Source organism: Coregonus clupeaformis, chromosome 18 (assembly GCF_020615455.1).
Source record: "Coregonus clupeaformis isolate EN_2021a chromosome 18, ASM2061545v1, whole genome shotgun sequence".
NCBI classification, from domain to species: Eukaryota; Metazoa; Chordata; class Actinopteri; order Salmoniformes; family Salmonidae; genus Coregonus; species Coregonus clupeaformis.
Genome location: NC_059209.1, coordinates 35,569,074 through 35,593,019, shown reverse-complemented (window position 1 = coordinate 35,593,019; position 23,946 = coordinate 35,569,074). Strand labels below are relative to the sequence as shown.

General features: G+C 44.5%; 2 protein-coding genes and 2 non-coding genes across 6 annotated transcripts in view; 2 read left to right on the top strand and 2 right to left on the bottom strand.

Moving 5' to 3' along the window:
* Window positions 1–16,547, bottom strand: part of LOC121530977 (phospholipid-transporting ATPase ID-like) — a 61,651-nt gene extending 45,104 nt beyond the window's left edge. The window contains exons 1-3 of one of the 3 annotated variants that reach the window (XM_045226857.1): window positions 16,317–16,547; window positions 3,131–3,207; window positions 2,616–2,674 (exon numbers count right to left, since the gene is read on the bottom strand). In XM_045226857.1, coding sequence (XP_045082792.1) covers window positions 2,616–2,674; window positions 3,131–3,173 — 102 coding nt within the window. In that variant the 5' untranslated portion in view covers window positions 3,174–3,207; window positions 16,317–16,547. Of the gene's footprint in view, window positions 1–2,615; window positions 2,675–3,130; window positions 3,208–13,745; window positions 13,819–13,943; window positions 14,136–16,316 lie in introns of those variants that run through there. The other 2 variants (XM_045226856.1, XM_045226858.1) reach the window with 2 other exon arrangements.
* On the top strand, window positions 10,094–10,148 carry LOC121531004. The gene has a single exon (XR_005994092.2). It is a non-coding gene; the product is annotated as a U7 small nuclear RNA (small nuclear RNA).
* On the top strand, window positions 11,824–11,878 carry LOC121530994. Its single transcript, XR_005994082.1, has one exon. It is a non-coding gene; the product is annotated as a U7 small nuclear RNA (small nuclear RNA).
* A 3,352-nt stretch (window positions 16,548–19,899) lies between the features above and the next one.
* Window positions 19,900–23,946, bottom strand: part of LOC121530978 (protein unc-13 homolog B-like) — a 133,573-nt gene continuing 129,526 nt past the window's right edge. Inside the window, exon 34 of the mRNA XM_045226981.1 lies at window positions 19,900–20,207. Within this exon, the coding sequence (XP_045082916.1) occupies window positions 19,925–20,207 (283 nt within the window). The 3' untranslated portion in view covers window positions 19,900–19,924. The remainder of the gene's footprint in view (window positions 20,208–23,946) is intronic.

Here is a 23,946-nt window from a genome sequence, read left to right as displayed (position 1 = left end):
AGAACCGGTAACGACATCACATTAGGAGCTGCGTGCTGAGTCTAATGTGTGTGTGTGTGTGACTCATTTTAGAACAGCTTGGTTTAAATGGTTAACAACTTTGGATCGCTACACTCTTGGAAAAAAAGGTGCTATCTAGAACCTAAAAGAGTTATTCGGCTGTCCCCATAGGAGAACCCTTTGAATAACCCTTTTTGGTTCCAGGTAGAACCTTTTGGTTCCAGGTAGAATCCTTTTGAGTTTCATGTAAAACCTTCTACACAGAAGGTTCTACATGGAACCAAAAAGGGTTATCCTATTTGGGACAGCCGAAGAACCGTTTTGGAGCCCTTTTTTCTAAGAGTGTACTTTGATCTCCAACAGGCAGCTTTTAGCTTACATTCCATTAGAAGCTCACTTCTCAAAGGACAAAATGTATTTCTAAATGTCTCTCTTCATTGATAACAGAGAGGTCAGTGGCTTGTGGCGTTGGCTACAGTCCTAACACATGGAAGAACTGGATGTTTACATTATTCTGGTCTCTTAACTCAAGTTGTTCCCTAAACAAGATAGATCTTGGAGAATAAAAAGCTGGGGATGGGAGAGGTGAGAGAGAGAGAGAGCGAGAGAGAGAGAGATGGAGAGGAGATTGGAGGAGAGGAGAGGAGAGGAGAGGAGAGGAGAGGAGAGGAGAGGAGAGGAGAGGAGAGGAGAGGAGAGGAGAGGAGAGGGAGAGGAGAGGAGAGGAGAGGAGAGGGAGAGGAGAGGAGAGGAGAGGAGAGGAGAGGAGAGGAGAGGAGAGGAGAGAGCTGTAGGGGGTTGATCTCAGTAGTAAACTAAAGTTTGTTTTTAATGTAATGTGTAACTCTACAGCAGATGTCTGAAACAATGTCCTATCCACTCAAGTCTTTGAACACAGTAAGCCATCTGTTCATATCTTTCTGTAAGGTCCACTGCGCCACTCCTGAGTAGCGCAGTGGTCTAAGGCACTGCATCGCAGTGCTAACTGTGCCACTAGAGATCCTGGTTCGAATCCAGGCTCTGTCGCAGCCGGCCGCGACCGGGAGACTCATGGGCGGCGCACAATTGGCCCAGCGTCGTCCAGGGTAGGGGAGGGAATGGCCGGCAGGGATGTAGCTCAGTTGATAGAGCATGGCGTTTGCAACGCCAGGGTTGTGGGTTCGTTTCCCACGGGGGGCCAGTATAAAAATAAAAAAATAAAATAAAATGTATTCACTAACTGTAAGTCGCTCTGGATAAGAGCGTCTGCTAAATTACTCAAATGTAAATGTAAATGTCCACTCAACATGCTGTTTCCTATGTAATGACCTACGTGAACTGCAGTAAGTGCTTGCCAGACCAGACCTGACCTGACCTGACCAGACCAGACCAGACCACCACACACTCAGACCAGACCAGACCTAACCAGACCAGACCACCACACACTCAGACCAGACCAGACCTGACCAGACCACCAGACACTCAGACCAGACCAGACCTGACCAGACCAGACCTGAAAAGACCAGACCAGACCTGACCAGACCACCACACACTCAGACCAGACCAGACCTAACCAGACCAGACCTGAAAAGACCAGACCAGACCAGACCAGACCACCACACACTCAGACCAGACCTGACCAGACCTGAAAAGACCCCCACACACTCAGACCAGACCTGACCAGACCTGAAAAGACTCCCACACACTCAGACCAGACCTGACCAGACCTGAAAAGACTCCCACACACTCAGACCAGACCTGACCAGAACTGAAAAGACCCCCACACACTCAGACCAGACCTGAAAAGACCCCCACACACTCACACTCAGACCAGACCACCAGACACTCAGACCAGACCACCACACACTCAGACCCCTGGCAGGGAGCCAGACACATGACAATAACCAGACAGTGACATATACAGTGCCTTAAGAAAGTATTCAGATTCCTTTACTTTTTCCACATTTTGTTACGTAACAGCCTTATTCTAAAATGGATGAACAAAAAAAATAATAATCTATGCAATTTACACACAATACCCCATAATGACAAAGCAAAAACAGGTTTTTAGAAATGTTTGCTAATTTATTACAAATAAAAAACAGAAATATCACATTTACATAAGTATTCAGACCCTTTACTCAGTACATCCTTGAATCACCTAAAGCCTCAACGACCCTAATCACACAGCCAAGACAACGCAGGAGTGGCTTCGGGACAAGTCTCTGAATAGAAACAGGATGCACCTGAGCTCAATTTCGAGTCTCATAGCAAAGGGTCTGAATACTTATGTAAATAAGGTATTTAAGTGTTTTATCTTTAATACATTTGCAAACATTTCTGGAAACCTGTTTTTGCTTTGTCATTATGGGGTATTGGGTGTAGATTGATGAGGATTTTTATTTATTTAATCAATTTTAGAATAAGGCTGTAATGTAACAAAATGTGGAAAAAGTCAAGGGGTCTGAATACTTTCTGAAGGCACTGTATAGCCTGGTCCCAGGGGATTGATATATACTCAATACAAAAGGCCCACCCAAACACACACACAAACCAGGATGGTGAAACATACATTTTACCCCTGGGAATAACATGTACATAGGCACCCTCATACACACACATTCAACTAAACTCACCGCATATCTGAAGGAGAGGTTATACTCTCTGTCATTTGCCCTCAGTTTCCTCTCCAACTCTGAGAGAACAGGAGAGAGAGAGAGAGAGAGAGAGAGAGAGAGAGAGAGAACAGGACAGAGAGAGAGAGGGAAAGAGACCGAGAGAGAGAGCAAGAGAGAGAAAAGGACAGTGAGAGAGAGAGGGAAAGGGAGAGTGCGAGAGAGAGCGCGAGAGTGAGAAAGAGAGTTGAGAGAGAGAGCCCCAGCAGAGCAACACAATTAGACCCAGCCAAATCATGAGACAACAAAAAGATAATTACTTGACAGTGTCTACTGTAGTAATTAAGTTTGACTATATAATAAGGTTATACTACAGTAATAAAGAGTAAAACTGCAGTAGTGTCTTAGATGGGGAGAGGGGAGAGGACAAGAGAAAAGGAGAGGACAGATGATGGGGTAGCCATCTCTGAAGCAGCATTCTCCTTATTGTTAACTATGAAACATCATGAGAACAGCGAGGTTGGTCGGCTCCTCACCTCTCTCTTTCTTCTTGGCACAGTCCAGCCCAAAGAACGACATCTTCTCTGCTTCTTCATCTACCCCTGGTATTTATCTGGGGAAAGAGAGACCAGGGTTAGTTGTGTACTAACGTGCCATGCCATTCACACAATAACAATAACACAAGAAACATCTTGGGTAGAATATCGTTGTGACTACCATCACAGTGTGAAACATGTATCTTTACAAGTACATTGGTGATCCTAAATGGGTTAGTTCTGCTTCTCGTGGACAGGGGGTTTTGAGTTCGTAGTCAAACTTACGTACAAGGTTGAATTCTCCCCAACAACCACACAGTTCAGTGCATTTACTGTAACAGGGCTGGACTCTGCTGCCATTTCATTGCTCCTAAATCATTTTCCATAAAGTGATCTATGAGGTGTTCAGTACTCTCTCTCTCTCACACTCTCACTCTCTCACTCTCTCACTCACATGTGGTGGTGAGTCAAAGGGAGGTGCCCCTCAAAATGGCCAGACACTCTCCCCATGTTCTAAACACACTCAGTCTCCATACCATTGTTATGAGCCATCCTCCCCTCAGCAGCCTCCACTGGGGTGTATACATGTGTCTGAGTCATGTGGACAGCCCCCCTTACTAGCAGGAGGCAAACATGCGAAAAATGAACGTGAAAAGTATACATGTGAAAAATTCATGTGACTTCACCTGTGGCAAAAAAAATATCCACATGTGATTGGTTCAAACATGTGTCTTAATACATGTCTGAAAACCACATGTATTTTTTTCACATTATTTTTGCACTATTTTTTTTGTAAGGGCAAGCACTGCCTCCTGATACTCTGACTTTCTCGCTTTGAAACCCACTAAGACTGTTATCACCACAATGGACTGTTATCACCACAATGGACTGTTATCACCACAATGGACTGTTATTACCACAATGGACCGTTATAACCACAATGGACTGTTATCACCACAATGGACTGTTATCACCACAATGGACTGTTATCACCACAATGGACTGTTATGACCACAATGGACCGTTATAACCACAATGGACTGTTATCACCACAATGGACTGTTATCACCACAATGGACCGTTATAACCACAATGGACTGTTATCACCACAATGGACTGTTATCACCACAATGGACTGTTATGACCACAATGGACTGTTATCACCACAATGGACTGTTTTCACCACAATGGACTGTTTTCACCACAATGGACTGTTTTCACCACAATGGACTGTTATCACCACAATGGACTGTTATGACCACAATGGACTGTTATGACCACAATGGACTGTTATGACCACAATGGACTGTCTGTCTGTGTGTGTAAGGGGGGCTGGTGTTCAGTATTCCAAGACAGGAAGCAGCCATTTTAGGATCCCGCCCCTCAGGACTGGCTATCATGGTGACCTCAGCTTTGGATCTATTTATAACGCGTGTGTTTAAGAATGTGTGTTTTAAAACAGAGGCACAGAGAGGCCCCAGTCTGCTAAAATACGCACCCACCCACCCGCGCAAGCACGCACACACACATAGACACACACACACACACACACACCTTCCAGTGTCACCTTCAACCCTACCAGACAGCTATACAGCCCCCTAAAAACACTACACAGTTCCATCCCACTCTGGGGTACCTTGCCAAACAAGGCACATCATTAAAGCAATGAGGAGAAGCTGATTTTAACCAACCAACTGTAGCTTTTTAAATGAGCTGTAAGAGAACGTTAACTGGAATGTCAGATATTCCACCAGAGTGATTATATACTGTATAATCACATCCTTCATAACGTCTGATTAGGTTTTAATTCTAACTGTTAAACGTTAACTTTTAAAATGCTGAGTACATTAAAGCTTGTGTTTTTGGCAAAATCTCTCTCTTTCCAGTCTCCACACACTCACAGCAAGACCACAGCGAGGCAAGGCTGCTAGGAGTGTGTGAGTTGAAGAGAGAGAGAGAGAGAGAGAGAGAGAGAGAGAGAGAGAGAGAGAGAGAGAGAGAGAGAGAGAGACATGGTGCCAGTCAACCTTATGACTGAACACTGACCTGAACACTGAGGTGTTTGTGTATACCTCCTCACAGAAGGGCACACGATCTCTGGTGTCAGTCTTATCCTCACAGAAGGGCACACTATCTCTGGTGTCAGTCTTATCCTCAAAGAAGGGCACACTATCTCTGGTGTCAGTCTTATCCTCACAGAAGGGCACACTATCTCTGGTGTCAGTCTTATCCTCAAAGAAGGGCACACTATCTCTGGTGTCAGTCCTATCCTCACAGAAGGGCACACTATCTCTGGTGTCAGTCTTATCCTCACAGAAGGGCACACTATCTCTGGTGTCAGTCTTATCCTTGTCTCCCAGTCTTCCACTGGACTGGACCAGTCTGGGATTCAATCAACGGCGCATTGTTGACAAGTGCACTGAAAATGCGCTTCTATAAGAAAAGGCCCATCCATTCTTTAACCCTCCCACTATAATGTAACAGTCTGATTGTTAAAAGCTCTATCCAGAGTCCTAAGATAGTGCTCTGCACCTCAGCTAAAGGTCCTGTCATTTCTGAGACGTCATGTTCAGTTGATCTTAGTTCTGTCAACAGGTAGCTGGGCAGGAATAACACCTCTCTGCTGTTATCAGCGACCTGGTTATAATTAGACTTCTCTGTTAATGTACTGTGTGTACAGTGCATTCGGAAAGTATTCAGACCCCTCCTTTCCCCACATTTTGTTACGTTACAGCCTTATTTTAAAATGGATTAAATTATTTATTTTCCTCATCAATTTACACACGATACCCCATAATGACAAGGTGAAAACCGGTTTGTAGGAATTTTTGCAAATGTAAAAAAAAGAAGAAAAAAAAAGAAATACCTTATTTACATGAGTATTCAGACCCTTTGCTAATAGACTCGAAATTGAGCTCAGGTGCATCCTGTTTCCATTGATCATCCTTGAGCTGTTTCTACAACTTGATTGGAGTCCACCTGTGGTAAATTCAATTGATTGGACATGATTTGGAAAGGCACACACCTATCTAAATAAGGTTCCACAGTTGACAGTGCAAGTCAGAGCAAAAACCAAGCCATGAGATCGAAGGAATTGACCGTAGAGCTCAGAGACAGGATTGTGTCGAGGCACAGATCTGGGGAAGGGTACCCCAAGAACACAGTGGCCTCCATCATGCTTAAATGGAAGAAGTTTGGAACCAACAAGACTCGTCCTAGAGCTGGCCGCCCAGCCAAACTGAGCAATCGGTGGAGAAGGGCCTTGGTCAGGTAGGTGACCAAGAGCCTGATGGTCACTCTGACAGAGCTCCATAGTTTCTCTGTGGAGATGGGAGAACCTTCCAGAAGGACAACCATCTCTGCAGCACTCCACAAATCAGGCCTTTATGGTAGATTGGCCAGACGGAAGCCACTCCTCAGTAAAAGGCACATGATAGCCCACTTAGAGTTTGTCAAAAGGCACCTAAAGGACTCGCAGACCATGAGAAACAAGATTCTCTGGTCTGATGAAACCAAGATTCAACTCTTTGGCCTGAATGCCAAGCGTCACGTCTGGAGGAAACCTGGCACCATCCCTACGGTGAAGCATGGTGGTGGCAGCATCATGCTTTGGGGATGTTTTTCAGCAGCAGGGATTGGGAGACTAGTCAGGATCGAGGCAAAGATGAACGGAGCAAAGTACAGAGAGATCCTTGATGAAAACATGCTCCAGAGCGCTTAGGACCTCAGACTGGGGCGAAGGTTCACCTTCCAACAGGACGACGACCCTTAGCACACAGCCAAGACAACGCAGGAGTGGCTTCAGGACAAGTCTCTGAATGTCCTTGAGTGGCCCAGCCAGAGCCCGGACTTGAATCAGATCGAAAATCTCTGGAGAGACCTGAAAATAGCTGTGCAGTGACGCTCCCCATCCAACCTGACAAAGCTTGAAAGTATCTGCAGAGAAGAATGGGAGAAACTCCCCCAAACACAGGTGTGCCAAGCTTGTAGCGTCATACCCAAGAAGACTCGAGGCTGTAATTGCTGCCAAAGGTGCTTCAACAAAGTACTGAGTAAAGGGTCTGAATACTTATGTAAATGTGATATAAAAGTTATTTATTCTTTTATAAATTTGCTAAAACATCTAAAAACCTATTTTTGCTTTGTCATTATGGGGTATTGTGTGTAGTTGGATGAGGGAAAAAAAAATCATTTAATCAATTTTAGAATAAGGCTGTTACGTAACAAGATGTGGAAAAAGTCAAGGGATCTGAATACTTTCTGAATGCACTGTATGTATGCTGCACTGTTAAAAGCTGGCCTATTCTTGAGTGCAAATGCAGTTTGAGTGATAGCTATTAGAAGGGGAGCGGAGGAAGTGGAGGGGAGATTGCTGGAGGTGGCCTCCCCCGTGTGTGTGTGTATGTGTGTGTTGTAGAGAGAGAGAGAGAGAGAGAGAGAGAGAGAGAGCCAGATGGAGGCCTGGCCTTTCTCAACCTTATGACTGAAAACTGAACACTGAGGTCAAACTTATGACTGAACACTGAGGTGTTTGTGTATACCTCTTCAAAGAAAGGCACACTATCTCTGGTGTCAGTCTTATCCTCAAAGAAGGGCACACTATCTCTGGTGTCAGTCCTATCCTCAAAGAAGGGCACACTATCTCTGGTGTCAGTCTTATCCTCACAGAAGGGCACACTATGTCTGGTGTCAGTCTTATCCTCAAAGAAGGGCACACTATCTCTGTTGTCAGTCCTATCCTCAAAGAAGGGCACACTATCTCTGGTGTCAGTCTTATCCTCACAGAAGGGCACAGTATCTCTGGTGTCAGTCTTATCCTCACAGAAGGGCACACTATCTCTGGTGTCAGTCCTATCCTCACAGAAGGGCACACTATCTCTGGTGTCAGTCTTATCCTCAAAGAAGGGCACACTATCTCTGGTGTCAGTCTTATCCTCACAGAAGGGCACACTATCTCTGGTGTCAGTCTTATCCTCACAGAAGGGCACACTATCTCTGGTGTCAGTCTTATCCTCAAAGAAGGGCACAGTATATCTGGTGTCAGTCTTATCCTCACAGAAGGGCACACTATCTCTGGTGTCAGTCTTATCCTCACAGAAGGGCACACTATCTCTGGTGTCAGTCCTATCCTCAAAGAAGGGCACACTATCTCTGGTGTCAGTCTTATCCTCACAGAAGGGCACACTATCTCTGGTGTCAGTCTTATCCTCACAGAAGGGCACACTATCTCTGGTGTCAGTCTTATCCTCACAGAAGGGCACACTATCTCTTGTGTCAGTCTTATCCTTGTCTCCCAGTCTTCCACTGGACTGGACCAGTCTGGGATTCAATCAACGGCGCATTGTTGACAAGTGCACTGAAAATGCGCTTCTATAAGAAAAGGCCCATCCATTCTTTAACCCTCCCAGTATAATGTAACAGTCTGATTGTTAAAAGCTCTATCCAGAGTCCTAAGATAGTGCTCTGCACCTCAGCTAAAGGTCCTGTCATTTCTGAGACGTCATTTTTATGTTCAGTTGATCTTAGTTCTGTCAACAGGTAGCTGGGCAGGAATAACACCTCTCTGCTGTTATCAGCGACCTGGTTATGATTAGACTTCTCTGTTAATGTACTGTATGTATGTATGCTGCACTATTTAAAAGCTGGCCTTTTCTTGAGTGCAAATGCAGTTTGAGTGAGAGCTGCTTTAAGGGGTGCGGAGGAAGTGGAGGGGATGTTTCTGGAGGTGGCCTCCCCCTCCCTCTGTGTGTGTGCCAGAAGATTGATGTATTCCGGGATGTGACTCTTTCACAAAGCTCACAATGGGCTGCATAAGATGTCACACTGTTACACGTTTACAGGTACACGCAATGTACAATATCTACATTGCTGACCCATTTACACACTAACTAACACACAAAGTGAGACACACACACTCTCTTTAAGGTACTTTTAGGAAGTATGGTAACACATAGCTAAAACCTGTAGTGACAGAAAGCCTTGATTATCAGCTGGTAGTAGATCACAATAGAAGGAAGCCTCGATGACAGACCAGACCGGACCAGACCAGACCAGACCAGACCAGACCGGAACAGATGGGACCAGACCAGAACAGATGGGACCAGACCGGAACAGACCAGACCAGACCAGACCAGACCGGAACAGACCAGACCAGACCAGACCGGACCAGAACAGATGGGACCAGACCGGACCAGACCAGACCGGACCAGAATAGAACAGAACAGACCAGAACAGAACAGCTCTCACTGAAGGACTGAAAGGAAGAAAAAAAAACAGTTTTGGGCTGAATGCCCCAAACAGAGATGGGAGTACTACTGACCAACAAGACACTATGTCAATCCTACAGCACAGTAAAGCATGGACCATGGTAAAACACTATGACAGTAAAGCATGGACCATGGTAAAACACTATGACAGTAAAGCATGGACCATGGTAAAACACTATGACAGTAAAGCATGGACCATGGTAAAACACTATGACAGTAAAGCATGGCCCATGGTAAAACACTATGACAGTAAAGCATGGACCATGGTAAAACACTATGACAGTAAAGCATGGCCCATGGTAAAACACTATGACAGTAAAGCATGGGACCATGGTAAAACACTATGACAGTAAAGCATGGGACCATGGTAAAACACTATGACAGTAAAGCATGGCCCATGGTAAAACACTATGACAGTAAAGCATGGCCCATGGTAAAACACTATGACAGTAAAGCATGGACCATGGTAAAACACTATGACAGTAAAGCATGGACCATGGTAAAACACTATGACAGTAAAGCATGGACCATGGTAAAACACTATGACAATGCTACAGTACAGTTCATGGACTATAGGCCAGACACCTGTCTGTTATGACACAAAAGATACAGCTATATATTGTGTTCCCTACAGGTTATAGAAAAGAGTAGCAGCTCTGAACTATCCTTTCAGACCCCCCATCCTACCTACCTACCTGAACATTTGCTCTTTTAGTATTTCTCCAGTAGGTTTCCTGAAGGAGAAGGCCTATACTTTTACGTCAAAGATAATAAAACAAAATACTATAAAATACTATAAATACTACAGTATACTACCGTCCGCAAAAACACTACATTAAATACTACAGGATACTACAATCTGAAAAAACACTACATTAATTATGATAGTATATACTAGTTTTCTTTTACTACAGTATTTATACTATAGTTAACTGTAAATACTACAGTAAATACTACTAAAGTCCGCAAAAACACTACAGTGACTCTTTCACAAAGCTCACAATGGGCTGGATAAGATGTCACAACTCTTGAGTGCACACACTGTTACACGTTACAGGTACACGCAATGTACAATATCTACATTGCTGACCCATTTACACACTAACTAACACACAAAGTGAGACACACACTCTCTTTAAGGTACTTTTAGGAAGTATGGTAACACATAGCTAAAACCTGTAGTGACAGAAAGCCTTGATTATCAGCTGATAGTAGATCACAATAGAAGGAAGCCTCGATGACAGACCAGACCGGACCAGACCAGACCAGACCAGACCGGACCAGAATAGAACAGAACAGACCAGAACAGAATAGAACAGAACAGACCAGAACAGCTCTCACTGAAGGACTGAAAGGAAGAAAAAAAACAGTTTTGGGCTGAATGCCCCAAAGAGAGATGGGAGTACTACTGACCAACAAGACACTATGTCAATACTACAGCACAGTAAAGCATGGACCATGGTAAAACACTATGACAGTAAAGCATGGACCATGGTAAAACACTATGACAGTAAAGCATGGGACCATGGTAAAACACTATGACAGTAAAGCATGGGACCATGGTAAAACACTATGACAGTAAAGCATGGACCATGGTAAAACACTATGACAGTAAAGCATGGACCATGGTAAAACACTATGACAGTAAAGCATGGACCATGGTAAAACACTATGACAGTAAAGCATGGGACCATGGTAAAACACTATGACAGTAAAGCATGGGACCATGGTAAAACACTATGAAAGTAAAGCATGGGACCATGGTAAAACACTATGACAGTAAAGCATGGGACCATGGTAAAACACTATGACAGTAAAGCATGGCCCATGGTAAAACACTATGACAGTAAAGCATGGCCCATGGTAAAACACTATGACAGTAAAGCATGGACCATGGTAAAACACTATGACAGTAAAGCATGGACCATGGTAAAACACTATGACAGTAAAGCATGGACCATGGTAAAACACTATGACAGTAAAGCATGGGACCATGGTAAAACACTATGACAGTAAAGCATGGACCATGGTAAAACACTATGACAGTAAAGCATGGGACCATGGTAAAACACTATGACAGTAAAGCATGGCCCATGGTAAAACACTATGACAGTAAAGCATGGCCCATGGTAAAACACTATGACAGTAAAGCATGGACCATGGTAAAACACTATGACAGTAAAGCATGGACCATGGTAAAACACTATGACAGTAAAGCATGGACCATGGTAAAACACTATGACAGTAAAGCATGGGACCGTGGTAAAACACTATGACAATGCTACAGTACAGTTCATGGACTATAGGCCAGACACCTGTCTGTTATGACACAAAAGATACAGCTATATATTGTGTTCCCTACAGGTTATAGAAAAGAGTAGCAGCTCTGAACTATCCTTTCAGACCCCCCATCCTACCTACCTACCTGAACATTTGCTCTTTTAGTATTTCTCCAGTAGGTTTCCTGAAGGAGAAGGCCTATACTTTTACGTCAAAGATAATAAAACAAAATACTATAAAATACTATAAATACTACAGTATACTACCGTCCGCAAAAACACTACATTAAATACTACAGGATACTACAATCTGAAAAAACACTACATGAATTACTGTAGTATATACTAGTTTTCTTTTACTACAGTATTTATACTATAGTTAACTGTAAATACTACAGTAAATACTACTAAAGTCCGCAAAAACACTACAGTGAATCCTATAGTATTTATACCATAGTACAGGGTTTCCCAAACTCGGTCCTGGGGCCTCCCCCTGGGTGCACCTTTTGTTTTTTCCCCTACCAACTCATCATCAAGCTTTGATTATTTGAATCAGCTGTGTAGTGCTAGGGCAAAATAACTAAACGTGCACCCAGGGGGGTCCCAGGACCGAGTTTGAGTAACCCTGCTATAGTATACTATAGTATTTTTTTCATGTGGGGAACTACACTCAGAATGTACTGAACTTGTGTGCACCCTAATTCCTACATAGTGCACTTTGGACCCTGGTCAAAAGTAGTGCGCTAAAAAGGGAACAGGGTGCCAATTTCAGACGCACACTTCCTGGTTGCAACACTTCATGTTTAGATGAAGTCATCGACTGGAGTAACATCATGTGTTGGAGCATTTTCATTATGACTTTTAAACCACTGATCCAGGGACAGATGTAATATTTAGATTATGATCGTCTAGGTTGGACCTGGGTTGAGGAGAACCGATCAGATACTCGGTGGTTGAGGGAGATACGGAGGTTGCGGTGGCAACTTGGGAGGATACTGTCTGTAGATCAATGAGTAAACGCTTCCTGTAAAGCAGTGGAATTCACCTGACCACATGCACTGACGTCAATGTAAAGTCAGTCATGTGAGGCTACACTACAGTGACAGCCTTTTGACAGTACAAATATTTTTTGACCGGAGCACAGAGAACACAAAAGCTCCCAACAATCAACTGCTGAATAATTAAATCCGACATCTCAGTCCACAAAGCCAGGTGTGAGCGCCCCCCTCTCAGTTTACCGGATAACAACACAACTGCTTTGATTGATCCTTTAAGTCTAATAGTACTATTTATACTTCATTATAAAAAACAGCTTTGTCTCGTTCCATTGAACGTAGCACAGTCGTATCAATGATCGTATTCAACACACCTGATTGTTTGACCCCTTCAACACACCAGATGATTTCACCCCTTCAACACACCAGATGAGATGACCTCTTCAGTACACACGACGATATTATGAATGTGAAACGGGTTATTATGGTGAATACATAATTGATGTCTTTAGATTGGCTGCAGGGGACTGTGAGGTCACCGGATGAATAATATAGTGGTCTGAGAGGGACAGAACGATGTCGAGGTAGTGCCTCAGTGTAACACAGCAGCATAACGCTGGAGAACGGTGTGGGTTAATGACACACTAAAACTAATGCCTGTCAACCAGCTAGACCAAAACACTGCAGGACACAAGTATGCACACGGCATTATGTTTATGCACGATCGTCATCATCATCATCCTCCTCCTCGCCATCATCATTGGGATTAATCCCAAAAATGACTTCTCTGTTCTGAAGTGTATTTCCCATTCTGGCATCCTCTCCAAACAAGGATCTTTAAGACAGGAAAAAATGCCAAACCCGCTTACTAGAGAAATAGACCATAGTTTAGGTAGAGAAACAATCAGTAATAAACATTAACGTCTAAGATGTAACAGTCCTAGCTTGTACAGACAAAGAGAGCATTTAACTGGTTGTTTAAAGGTTAGAAGGCATTGAAGTGATGTTGTAAAGATTGGAAAAAAGTCACAAAAACTATTCCAAAGTTATGGCTTTCTCTCTCCCATTCTCTTACGCTCACTCCCTCTCTCCTTCCCAAACCGTTCACTCCTGGAGTCATTCCTAGAAACCAACTCCTTCGTTCAGTCATTTTTTCCATCGCTTCAGGAGGAAAGAAAAGAGGGAAGAAAGATGGAGAGAGGGAACACTCTCTTTCACTACTTCCTCTCCCTCACCCTGACCCTGAGGTTAAGAGGCTTGCCACTGCTCTTACCGTTAGTCCCGGCTACAGCCGTGTGTGTGTGTCCGATGGAGTGTGAGACGAATGGCCCGGCAGTCTTGGGAAAGTCGGATCAATGAACAAGCTGCTGATATTTCATCAAGGCTATCCCCTCCTCCTTCACTCTCTGTCTCGCACACACCAACTCCTCCTCTTTTGTGTTGCTCTACCCCTCCCTAGTTCTGTTTCCGCTCCCTCCTCTGGCTTTCTGATACTCTTCTTTACTCTCTCTGTCTCTGTCTCTCCCCTCTCTCTCTCTCTCTTTCAACTCCTCCCTCCCTCCATCATTCACTGTTTCAAATAGTCCTACCTCCAATCTTTATTTTTATTCTCCCCTCTCGTCTGTCTCATGTTCTCTCTCTCCCTCACACTCCCCTCTCGTCTGTCTCATGTTCTCTCTCTCCCTCTCTCCCTCCCGAACACTCCTCTCTCTGCTCTCGTCTGTTCTCACATCTGGCTGGTGAAGGGGAGGTGTGCTTGGAATCTAGAGAGGACTCACACACACACACACACACACAGGGTGGGACTACACACACACACACAGGGTGGGACTACACACACATACACTGTGTCTCTATACATCCCTAATCTCTCTCTTTCTCCTGTTTGTTATTTGCCCCAATAAGTCTCTCCCTCTGTGCTGTTCTCTTCTCTGTCACTAAGTCTCTCCCTCTGTGCTGTTCCCTTCTCTGTCACTAAGTCTCTCCCTCTGTGCTGTTCCCTTCTCTGTCACTAAGTCTCTCCCTCTGTGCTGTTCTCTTCTCTGTCACTAAGTCTCTCCCTCTGTGCTGTTCCCTTCTCTGTCACTAAGTCTCTCCCTCTGTGCTGTTCCCTTCTCTTTCTCAGCTTCCTCTCTTGGCCTTCAGTTTGTTCTTTGTTCGAGGACTGCACGTCTCTTTCACTCTCGCTAAAGTATCAGTTTCCTGCACGCCCCCAAAAAAAGGAAACAGCTTTCTGTTCTCTTTTCTCATAGTCTCTGTGAGAAAACGACACCACTTACAACCAAACTGACCACACACATACTGTACATAAACACACACAAACCTGTATACTTTTTTTTGCCGTGCAGGAAACTGATACTTTAGCAATTACAGAAATGATCACAGCGCAGATTACAGATATTATTGCAGTTGCTATTTCACCATTGTCAATAGTAGAGGATGTCGGCTTCAATACCCTGATGGCATATATAGAACCAGACTACAAGATACCATGTCAAAAAACCGTGACGGCCCTGATGGAGAAATTATACAATGATGGCTCTGCAAGTACAAAGCGCAAGCTCTCAAACACCATACGTGGCGTTAACAACAGATTGTTGGACGGCTATGAACACGTTGTCATACATCACTGCAACGAGCCGTCACATTGATGAACAGTGGGACATGAAGTCCCATGTACTGACCACTGAGGACATGGAGGAGAGGCACACAGCAGAAAACCTAAAAACGGCATTAACTACCATCGTTGCTGAGTGGGTGGGGGGACAGCAGTAAGCGTCATCTGGTGGCCATGACCCTGGTAGAGGGGACTGCTTTGGCCTCTAGCGGTCACGGGCAGGACTATACACTGAGTATACCAAACATTAGGAACACCTTGCAAATATTCTGTTGCTTCCCTTTCTTAAGTTTTGTTGTTGGGTCTTTTGCTTTCGGTTTTTATACACCAGCTTCAAACAGCTGAAAGTACAATATTTTTGGTTATGGAAAACGTATTTTCACAGTGGTTTAGATGGTACAATGATTCTCTACACGTTACATTGCTTGTTTTGTCACATTAACTGAACTTAGGCTAACTATTAGAATTTTAGCAACCAGGAAATGGCAGAGAGCGATTTCTGCATATTGCACGTTTAAGAATTGTTTTACATTTCTCACATCCCTAACACACACACACACACACACACACACACACACGCACTTCTAATTCTTACTATTACACTAAAGCAGCCATTCCCAAAATCCCACAGCACCCTTTGAGGTTTGTTCCTCTGTAGGGCCCATATGGTCTCCTGTGTGAGGGGTGAAACATCACGTGTAGCCATGTATCTTTACACTGTTTACTTTGCAGACTAGTGCTCTCCTGGGACTGGGTTACTGGTGGACGACGACTATAAAACACTCACCTAACTGTCAGTGTGTGAGCATAAAGGTGTTTGTGGTTACAGTTTGTACTATGTCTAGACACGTATGTGTGTGTGTGTGTGTGTGTGTGTGTGTATGAACGTGCACATAAATGCTTGAATATGAGTGTGTGAGAAACTTCTGACAAATGCCTACAGTGTGTGATACCTCTGTCAGCTGTCCTTACCTCTGTCAGATCCTCTTACCTCTGACAGATGTCTTTACCTCTTCCAGATACCCTTACCTCTGTCAGACCACACAGATGGCAGATCCTCTGTCTCTATAGCCATCCAAAGTCATCCAGTAGAGATCATGTGGCGGATCCACTGGATCCCGTGGTCTGTGAAGATCTTCCACTCTATCTGTAGTAGTGTGGATACTCTGGTCTGTAGTAATGTTATAGTCTGGTAGAGAGGAGGAGAGAGATACTCTGGTCTCTAGGATGGTCTGGGAGAGGAGGAGAGGAGAGAGGAAGAGGGAGGAGAGTATGAGAGAGGGAGAGGAGGAAGCGCCAGTCCAGTGCTGCTCTCTCCCGTCTGTACAGCAGGAAATGAATCATGATGTACACAGAATGTTATCATACTGAGAGCGAGCGAGAAAGAGAGAGGGGGAGTGAGATAGAGGGAGAGCAAGAAAGGGGTCGCAGAGAGAGAGAGAGAGAGAGAGAAACAAATGAGTGAGAGCGGAGGGGGGAGGGGAGAGGAGGACGGGAGGAGGGGACAGGGGGAGGAGGGGACAGGGGGAGGAGGGGAGCAGTGTGTAGAATGCAATGGACAAAAACATGTCAAACTCTTTCAAATCTCCAACTAGTCTCATCCCAGTCTCAACACCATCTAAGTCAATAACACTCCCCAAGCCAGAGAGACGATTCATTAATACTTTATATACAAAATTCAAATATTAGTACAAGTATATTCAACATTTTCGCAGCATTATAATATTAATGATACATACTTTACATATATCAATTTTTTTCAAATTTGACAGTACATACATAAAAATGCACAACTCAAGGTTTAGTTTACTTTGATTGTATACAGTAAATACATGCTCTGGTGTTAGACTTTGTTAGGATTTTCTAACTTACAGTAAGATTAAAACCGTGTGAGTGTAAGAGTTCGCTTGTCAAAACCAAAAAATAAACAAACTAAATCAAATATAGGAACAAATCAAGAGCGCTAGAAAGTGAACACTTGCATTACTTGGCACGTGGTGCATACTCCATCCACCCCCTTCTCTATGGGATATTATTGGATGGCCCACCTTTCCATCTTCTCTTCCAGCCAATGGCAGGCAGGTAATATTTGTGACATTCACAGAACGCCCAATGACTGGTCGAGTTCGTTTTTGCATTGTCCGGTGCCCCGGGTCTGCGGAGTATGCTCATTTTAGACCATTCCATTGGTTCTTAAGTGAAATCTCCACCCACACAGGGCACCGGGCCATTCAAATACGAACTCCACCAATGAGAGCAATGGTGGAACTTTGGGGCGGGGCTAACATGAGAGTCAGGTCTCAGTAAGAGGATGATTGACAGATGACAGAGGTGAAGTGTGACGTCGTCATTATAACACCTGTGTGTTTGTTGTAATGCTAGGGGTGATACAGAAGGTTCTAACATCACTTGGGAAGAAGGGGGAGGCAGTTAACATACTCTAACATTTGTTCATAAGGAGGTGTGTATCTGGACATGAGATTTATAAAAAGTGTAAATAAATGCCCCCAAAAAACAAAACTAGTCAATGTTTGGCTATTTCCATTCCATGTAGACATACAGGTAAACAGTATCTGCAGTAACAGTTGAAAAGAGAAACCTAAGTTGGCAAAATAAAATACATAAATACAAAATCTAGAGAGGGGGTTAAAGGTCATGTAATGAGTATAGTCTACTGTCTGGGAACATACAGTCGCCCAGGCTGAAGTGGAGTGGGCCGATGCTGTAACCATTAAACACACACAGCCGTCTGACAGTAAAACACCCCCCACCCTACTCTGTACTCCACCCTGTCAACTAGCAGGTTCTGTAACTCATAGTACCCCACCCTACTCTGTACTCCACCCTGTCAACTAGCAGGTTCTGTAACTCATAGTACCCCACCCTACTCTGTACTACACCCTGTCAACTAGCAGGTTCTGTAACCCATAGTACCCCCACCCTACTCTGTACTCCACCCTGTCAACTAGCAGGTTCTGTAACTCATAGTACCCCACCCTACTCTGTACTCCACCCTGTCAACTAGCAGGTTCTGTAACCCATAGTACCCCCACCCTACTCTGTACTACACCCTGTCAACTAGCAGGTTCTGTAACCCATAGTACCCCACCCTACTCTGTACTACACCCTGTCAACTAGCAGGTTCTGTAACCCATAGTACCCCCACCCTACTCTGTACTACACCCTGTCAACTAGCAGGTTCTGTAACCCATAGTACCCCCACCCTACTCTGTACTCCACCCTGTCAACTAGCAGGTTCTGTAACTCATAGTACCCCCCACCCTACTCTGTACTACACCCTGTCAACTAGCAGGTTCTGTAACTCATAGTACCCCCACCCTACTCTGTACTACACCCTGTCAACTAGCAGGTTCTGTAACTCATAGTACCCCCACCCTACTCTGTACTACACCCTGTCAACTAGCAGGTTCTGTAACTCATAGTACCCCCACCCTACTCTGTACTACACCCTGTCAACTAGCAGGTTCTGTAACCCATAGTACCCCACCCTACTCTGTACTACACCCTGTCAACTAGCAGGTTCTGTAACCCATAGTACCTCACAAAACCTCACCTGCTTTCACTGTCTACGTACGTTACTCTTTTACAGTGCACTACTTTTGACCAGGGCCAATAGGCAGCCATTTTCTTCACAGTTCAGGTCCATCCCTGTGGTTGTGATGTGATGGTCTGGGGAGGGATGGGGGGTAGCTCTGTGATTTTAAGGCAATGTAAACCACAGGGGTGGGACTGTAGCGACCCTGTAGACAGGTCAGGTCAGATCCATCCACTTGTGTTTTCATCACAGGTTAGGGTGCTGGGTGTTGGGTTATGGGGGTCAGTCTCATGTGTTTTCATCACAGGTTAGGGTGCTGGGTGTTGGGTTATGGGGGTCAGTCTCATGTGTTTTCATCACAGGTTAGGGTGCTGGGTGTTGGGTTATGGGGGTCAGTCTCATGTGTTTTCATCACAGGTTAGGGTGCTGGGTGTTGGGTTATGGGGGTCAGTCTCATGTGTTTTCATCACAGGTTAGGGTGCTGGGTGTTGGGTTATGGGGGTCAGTCTCATGTGTTTTCATCACAGGTTAGGGTGCTGGGTGTTGGGTTATGGGGGTCAGTCTCATGCTAGTAGCTAGTAGTGTATAAAAGTAGAGAATGTACCGATAAGGGTTGTTCTGATATAGCCCCGGTACAGTAAGCAGACATTCATTCACGTGTGTGCGTGCGTGCGTGCGTCTGTGTGTGCGTGCGTGCGTCTGTGTGTGATATGAACGCAATGGTGAAGATATGTGGTGTTGTGTCACACTCCACTACTTTAATGCATACAGTGAAAGTATCTGATTGGTCCCTCATCAGTCATGTGCCTGCTCCAGGTCCTCTCATTGGCCCAGAGGACCAGGAAATATGACATTTATTCACTTCTATCCTGATGGTCATCTCCCTCTCTTCCACGGAGCGGGTCTCCTCTTCTAACTCCATCTTGTGATAGGCTCTCCTCTACCTATCCCCTCTCCTCTACCTATCCCCTCTCCTCTACCTATCCCCTCCTCTCCTCTCCTCTCCTCTCCTCTCCTCTCCTCTCCTCTCCTCTCCTCTCCTCTCCTCTCCTCTCCTCTCCTCTCCTCTCCTCTCTCCTCATTATCTCCCCTCCTCTACAGGGCGTGTCTCGGCCTTCAGTTTGACAAAGTCCTTGGCCACCTCGTCGGCCGCACGCTGAGACAAGATACGCATCACCGTCACGCCCGTCTCGTCCTTCTGGATGGTTCCGCCCAGCGGGCACCAGCACACGCACGACTTCCTGTCAGCCACGTCTCGGAGCTGGATCACCGCCACGCCCACAACACGGTCGGCCCGGCCGAAACAGTAGTCCTTCACCGTCAACTGCAGCTCATAGCAGTCTGGAGACTCCTTACCCAGGATACTGTTGGAGGGGGAGAGGAAGGAGGGGAGAGTTTGGTGAGGTCGGAGGGAGAGACAGAAGAGGTAGAAGGGGTTCAACATTGGTTTATAGTGTACACTACAGACTAATGGTGGAGTCCTAACATACATTACTCTAAATCCAACAGTGGAGAATGGATGGTTGTTGTACAGTAGGATCTAAATCCAACAGTGGATGGTTGTTGTAAAGTGGGATACCTGAGGAGACAGTAGCTCTAGGGCACAGATGTCCAACTCATTCCACGGAGGGCCGAGTGTCTGCGGATTTTTTATCCTCCCTTGTACTTGATTGATGAATTAAGTTCACTAATTAATAAGGAACTCCCCTCACCTGGTTGTCTCTGGCTTAATTGAAAGGAAAAACCAAAACCCTGCAGACACTCGGCCCTCCATGGAATGAGTTGGACACCACTGCTCTAGGAGCACTAGACAAATCTAATTATACGGTAAATCTTAGCGCTGGCGGTAGCAATATAGGTCCAGGGGTTTGTCCGAAATATTTTTGCTATTTTCACTGCAGGAATTATGGGAGCAGTAGCTGGTGGTGGGCTGGGCTTTGATGAATAAATAATTTGGAGGCTTGACCCCTCACTGGCCAATCAGAACGTGCTCCATGGCTAAATAATTTAGATAATAATTTAGAAGTCTAGTTTAGATTTACATTTGGTTGAGTTGTCAACTAACGTGAATTCAATGTGAAATCAACAAAAAAATGTCACCATGTCATTGGATTTAGGTAAAAACTTGGGTGAAAAAAAAAGACAAAATTCCGTTACGCTGATTACTTTTTTCAAATCCAGTCAGTTTTCCACGTTGATTCAACATCATCACATTTCATTTTTGGGTTGAAATGATGTGGAACGAAAGTTGCACAGTGGGATGTGGTTGCTTCATGTTGTGTAGGCCTATCCCATCTTTGCTAAATACGTTGAACATGTTTGCAGTCCACATTGTTTTAAGTAATTGCATGGCTTCAATATGGAAATATATTGTTAAACATTGGCACTGATATAGGGGTTAGGCATATTGTAAATTGCATTATGGCTGAGCCATGGACATGCCAAACGTGGTCAATAAGCAAGATTAAATCCACGATTGATAAGGCCTAAAAAGAGAGTGAATAATTATAATCAACATGAAACAACTAGTTTTAAATACAGTCTAAATACAGTTACAGGAACCATAATTGCTCCCCATGGACATATAATATTAAAACAATGCAGACTATCGAGGGTTTTAGTCACATCCAAACTTTTCACAGTCGCTGGAAGAAGATCCAATATAAAGAGAAAGGGAGAACGTCCTCTCACCGTTACACTGCTACCAAATAGAATGTTCTAGAAACATATTGGAAGCATCTTAAATTCCTAAATTCCATTGAATGCGAGCTGGACGTTCTCATCATAAAGCCAGGACGGTGAATCATTCTAATAAGTTTGGTTTTTAATCAAATTAAACAAAAAAACAAGCAATCTGTTTTTAAACAACAGGATACAAAAGACAAAGGATTGCCGTCGAACCAGCCTTCATTACATCCTACAGGGTAACCTTCATTACATCCTACAGGGTAAGGGTAAGGGTAGCCTTCATTACATCCTACAGGGTAAGGCATTACATCCTACAGGGTAAGGGTAAGGGTAACCTTCATTACATCCTACAGGGTAAGGCATTACATCCTACAGGGTAAGGCATTACATCCTACAGGGTAGGCATTACATCCTACAGGGTAAGGGTAAGGGTAACCTTCATTACATCCTACAGGGTAAGGCATTACATCCTACAGGGTAAGGCATTACATCCTACAGGGTAGGCATTACATCCTACAGGGTAAGGGTAAGGGTAACCTTCATTACATCCTACAGGGTAAGGCATTACATCCTACAGGGTAAGGCATTACATCCTACAGGGTAAGGGTAAGGGTAACCTTCATTACATCCTACAGGGTAATCTTCATTACATCCTACAGGGTAAGGCATTACATCCTACAGGGTAAGGGTAAGGGTAACCTTCATTACATCCTACAGGGTAAGGCATTACCTCCTACAGGGTAAGGGTAAGGGTAGCCTTCATTACCTCCTACAGGGTAAGGCATTACCTCCTACAGGGTAAGGGTAAGGGTAGCCTTCATTACATCCTACAGGGTAAGGCATTACATCCTACAGGGTAAGGGTAAGGGTAGCCTTCATTACATCCTACAGGGTAAGGGTAAGGGTAGCCTTCATTACATCCTACAGGGTAAGGGTAGCCTTCATTACATCCTACAGGGTAAGGGTAGCCTTCATTACATCCTACAGGGTAAGGCATTACATCCTACAGGGTAAGGGTAAGGGTAGCCTTCATTACATCCTACAGGGTAAGGGTAGCCTTCATTACATCCTACAGGGTAAGGCATTACATCCTACAGGGTAAGGGTAAGGGTAACCTTCATTACATCCTACAGGGTAAGGGTAAGGGTAGACTTCATTACATCCTACAGGGTAAAAGTAAGGGTAACCTTCATTACATCCTACAGGGTAAGGCATTACATCCTACAGGGTAAGGCATTACATCCTACAGGGTAAGGGTAAGGGTAGCCTTCATTACATCCTACAGGGTAAGGCATTACCTCCTACAGGGTAAGGGTAAGGGTAGCCTTCATTACATCCTACAGGGTAAGGGTAGCCTTCATTACATCCTACAGGGTAAGGGTAGCCTTCATTACATCCTACAGGGTAAGGCATTACATCCTACAGGGTAAGGGTAAGGGTAGCCTTCATTACATCCTACAGGGTAAGGGTAGCCTTCATTACATCCTACAGGGTAAGGCATTACATCCTACAGGGTAAGGGTAAGGGTAGCCTTCATTACATCCTACAGGGTAAGGCATTACATCCTACAGGGTAAGGGTAAGGGTAACCTTCATTACATCCTACAGGGTAAGGGTAAGGGTAGACTTCATTACATCCTACAGGGTAAAAGTAAGGGTAACCTTCATTACATCCTACAGGGTAAGGCATTACATCCTACAGGGTAAGGCATTACATCCTACAGGGTAAGGGTAAGGGTAACCTTCATTACATCCTACAGGGTAAGAGTAAGGGTAACCTTCATTACATCCTACAGGGTAAGGCATTACATCCTACAGGGTAAGGGTAGCCTTCATTACATCCTACAGGGTAAGGCATTACATCCTACAGGGTAAGGCATTACATCCTACAGGGTAAGGGTAAGGGTAACCTTCATTACATCCTACAGGGTAAGGGTAAGGGTAACCTTCATTACATCCTACAGGGTAAGAGTAAGGGTAACCTTCATTACATCCTACAGGGTAAGGGTAACCTTCATTACATCCTACAGGGTAAGAGTAAGGGTAACCTTCATTACATCCTACAGGGTAAGGGTAACCTTCATTATATCCTACAGGGTAAGGGTAGCCTTCATTACATCCTACAGGGTAAGGGTAGCCTTCATTACATCCTACAGGGTAAGGGTAACCTTCATTACATCCTACAGGGTAAGGGTAACCTTCATTACATCCTACAGGGTAAGGGTAACCTTCATTACATCCTACAGGGTAAGGGTAACCTTCATTACATCCTACAGGGTAAGGGTAACCTTCATTACATCCTACAGGGTAAGGGTAACCTTCATTACATCCTACAGGGTAAGGGTAACCTTCATTACATCCTACAGGGTAAGGGGTAACCTTCATTACATCCTACAGGGTAAGGGGTAACATTCAT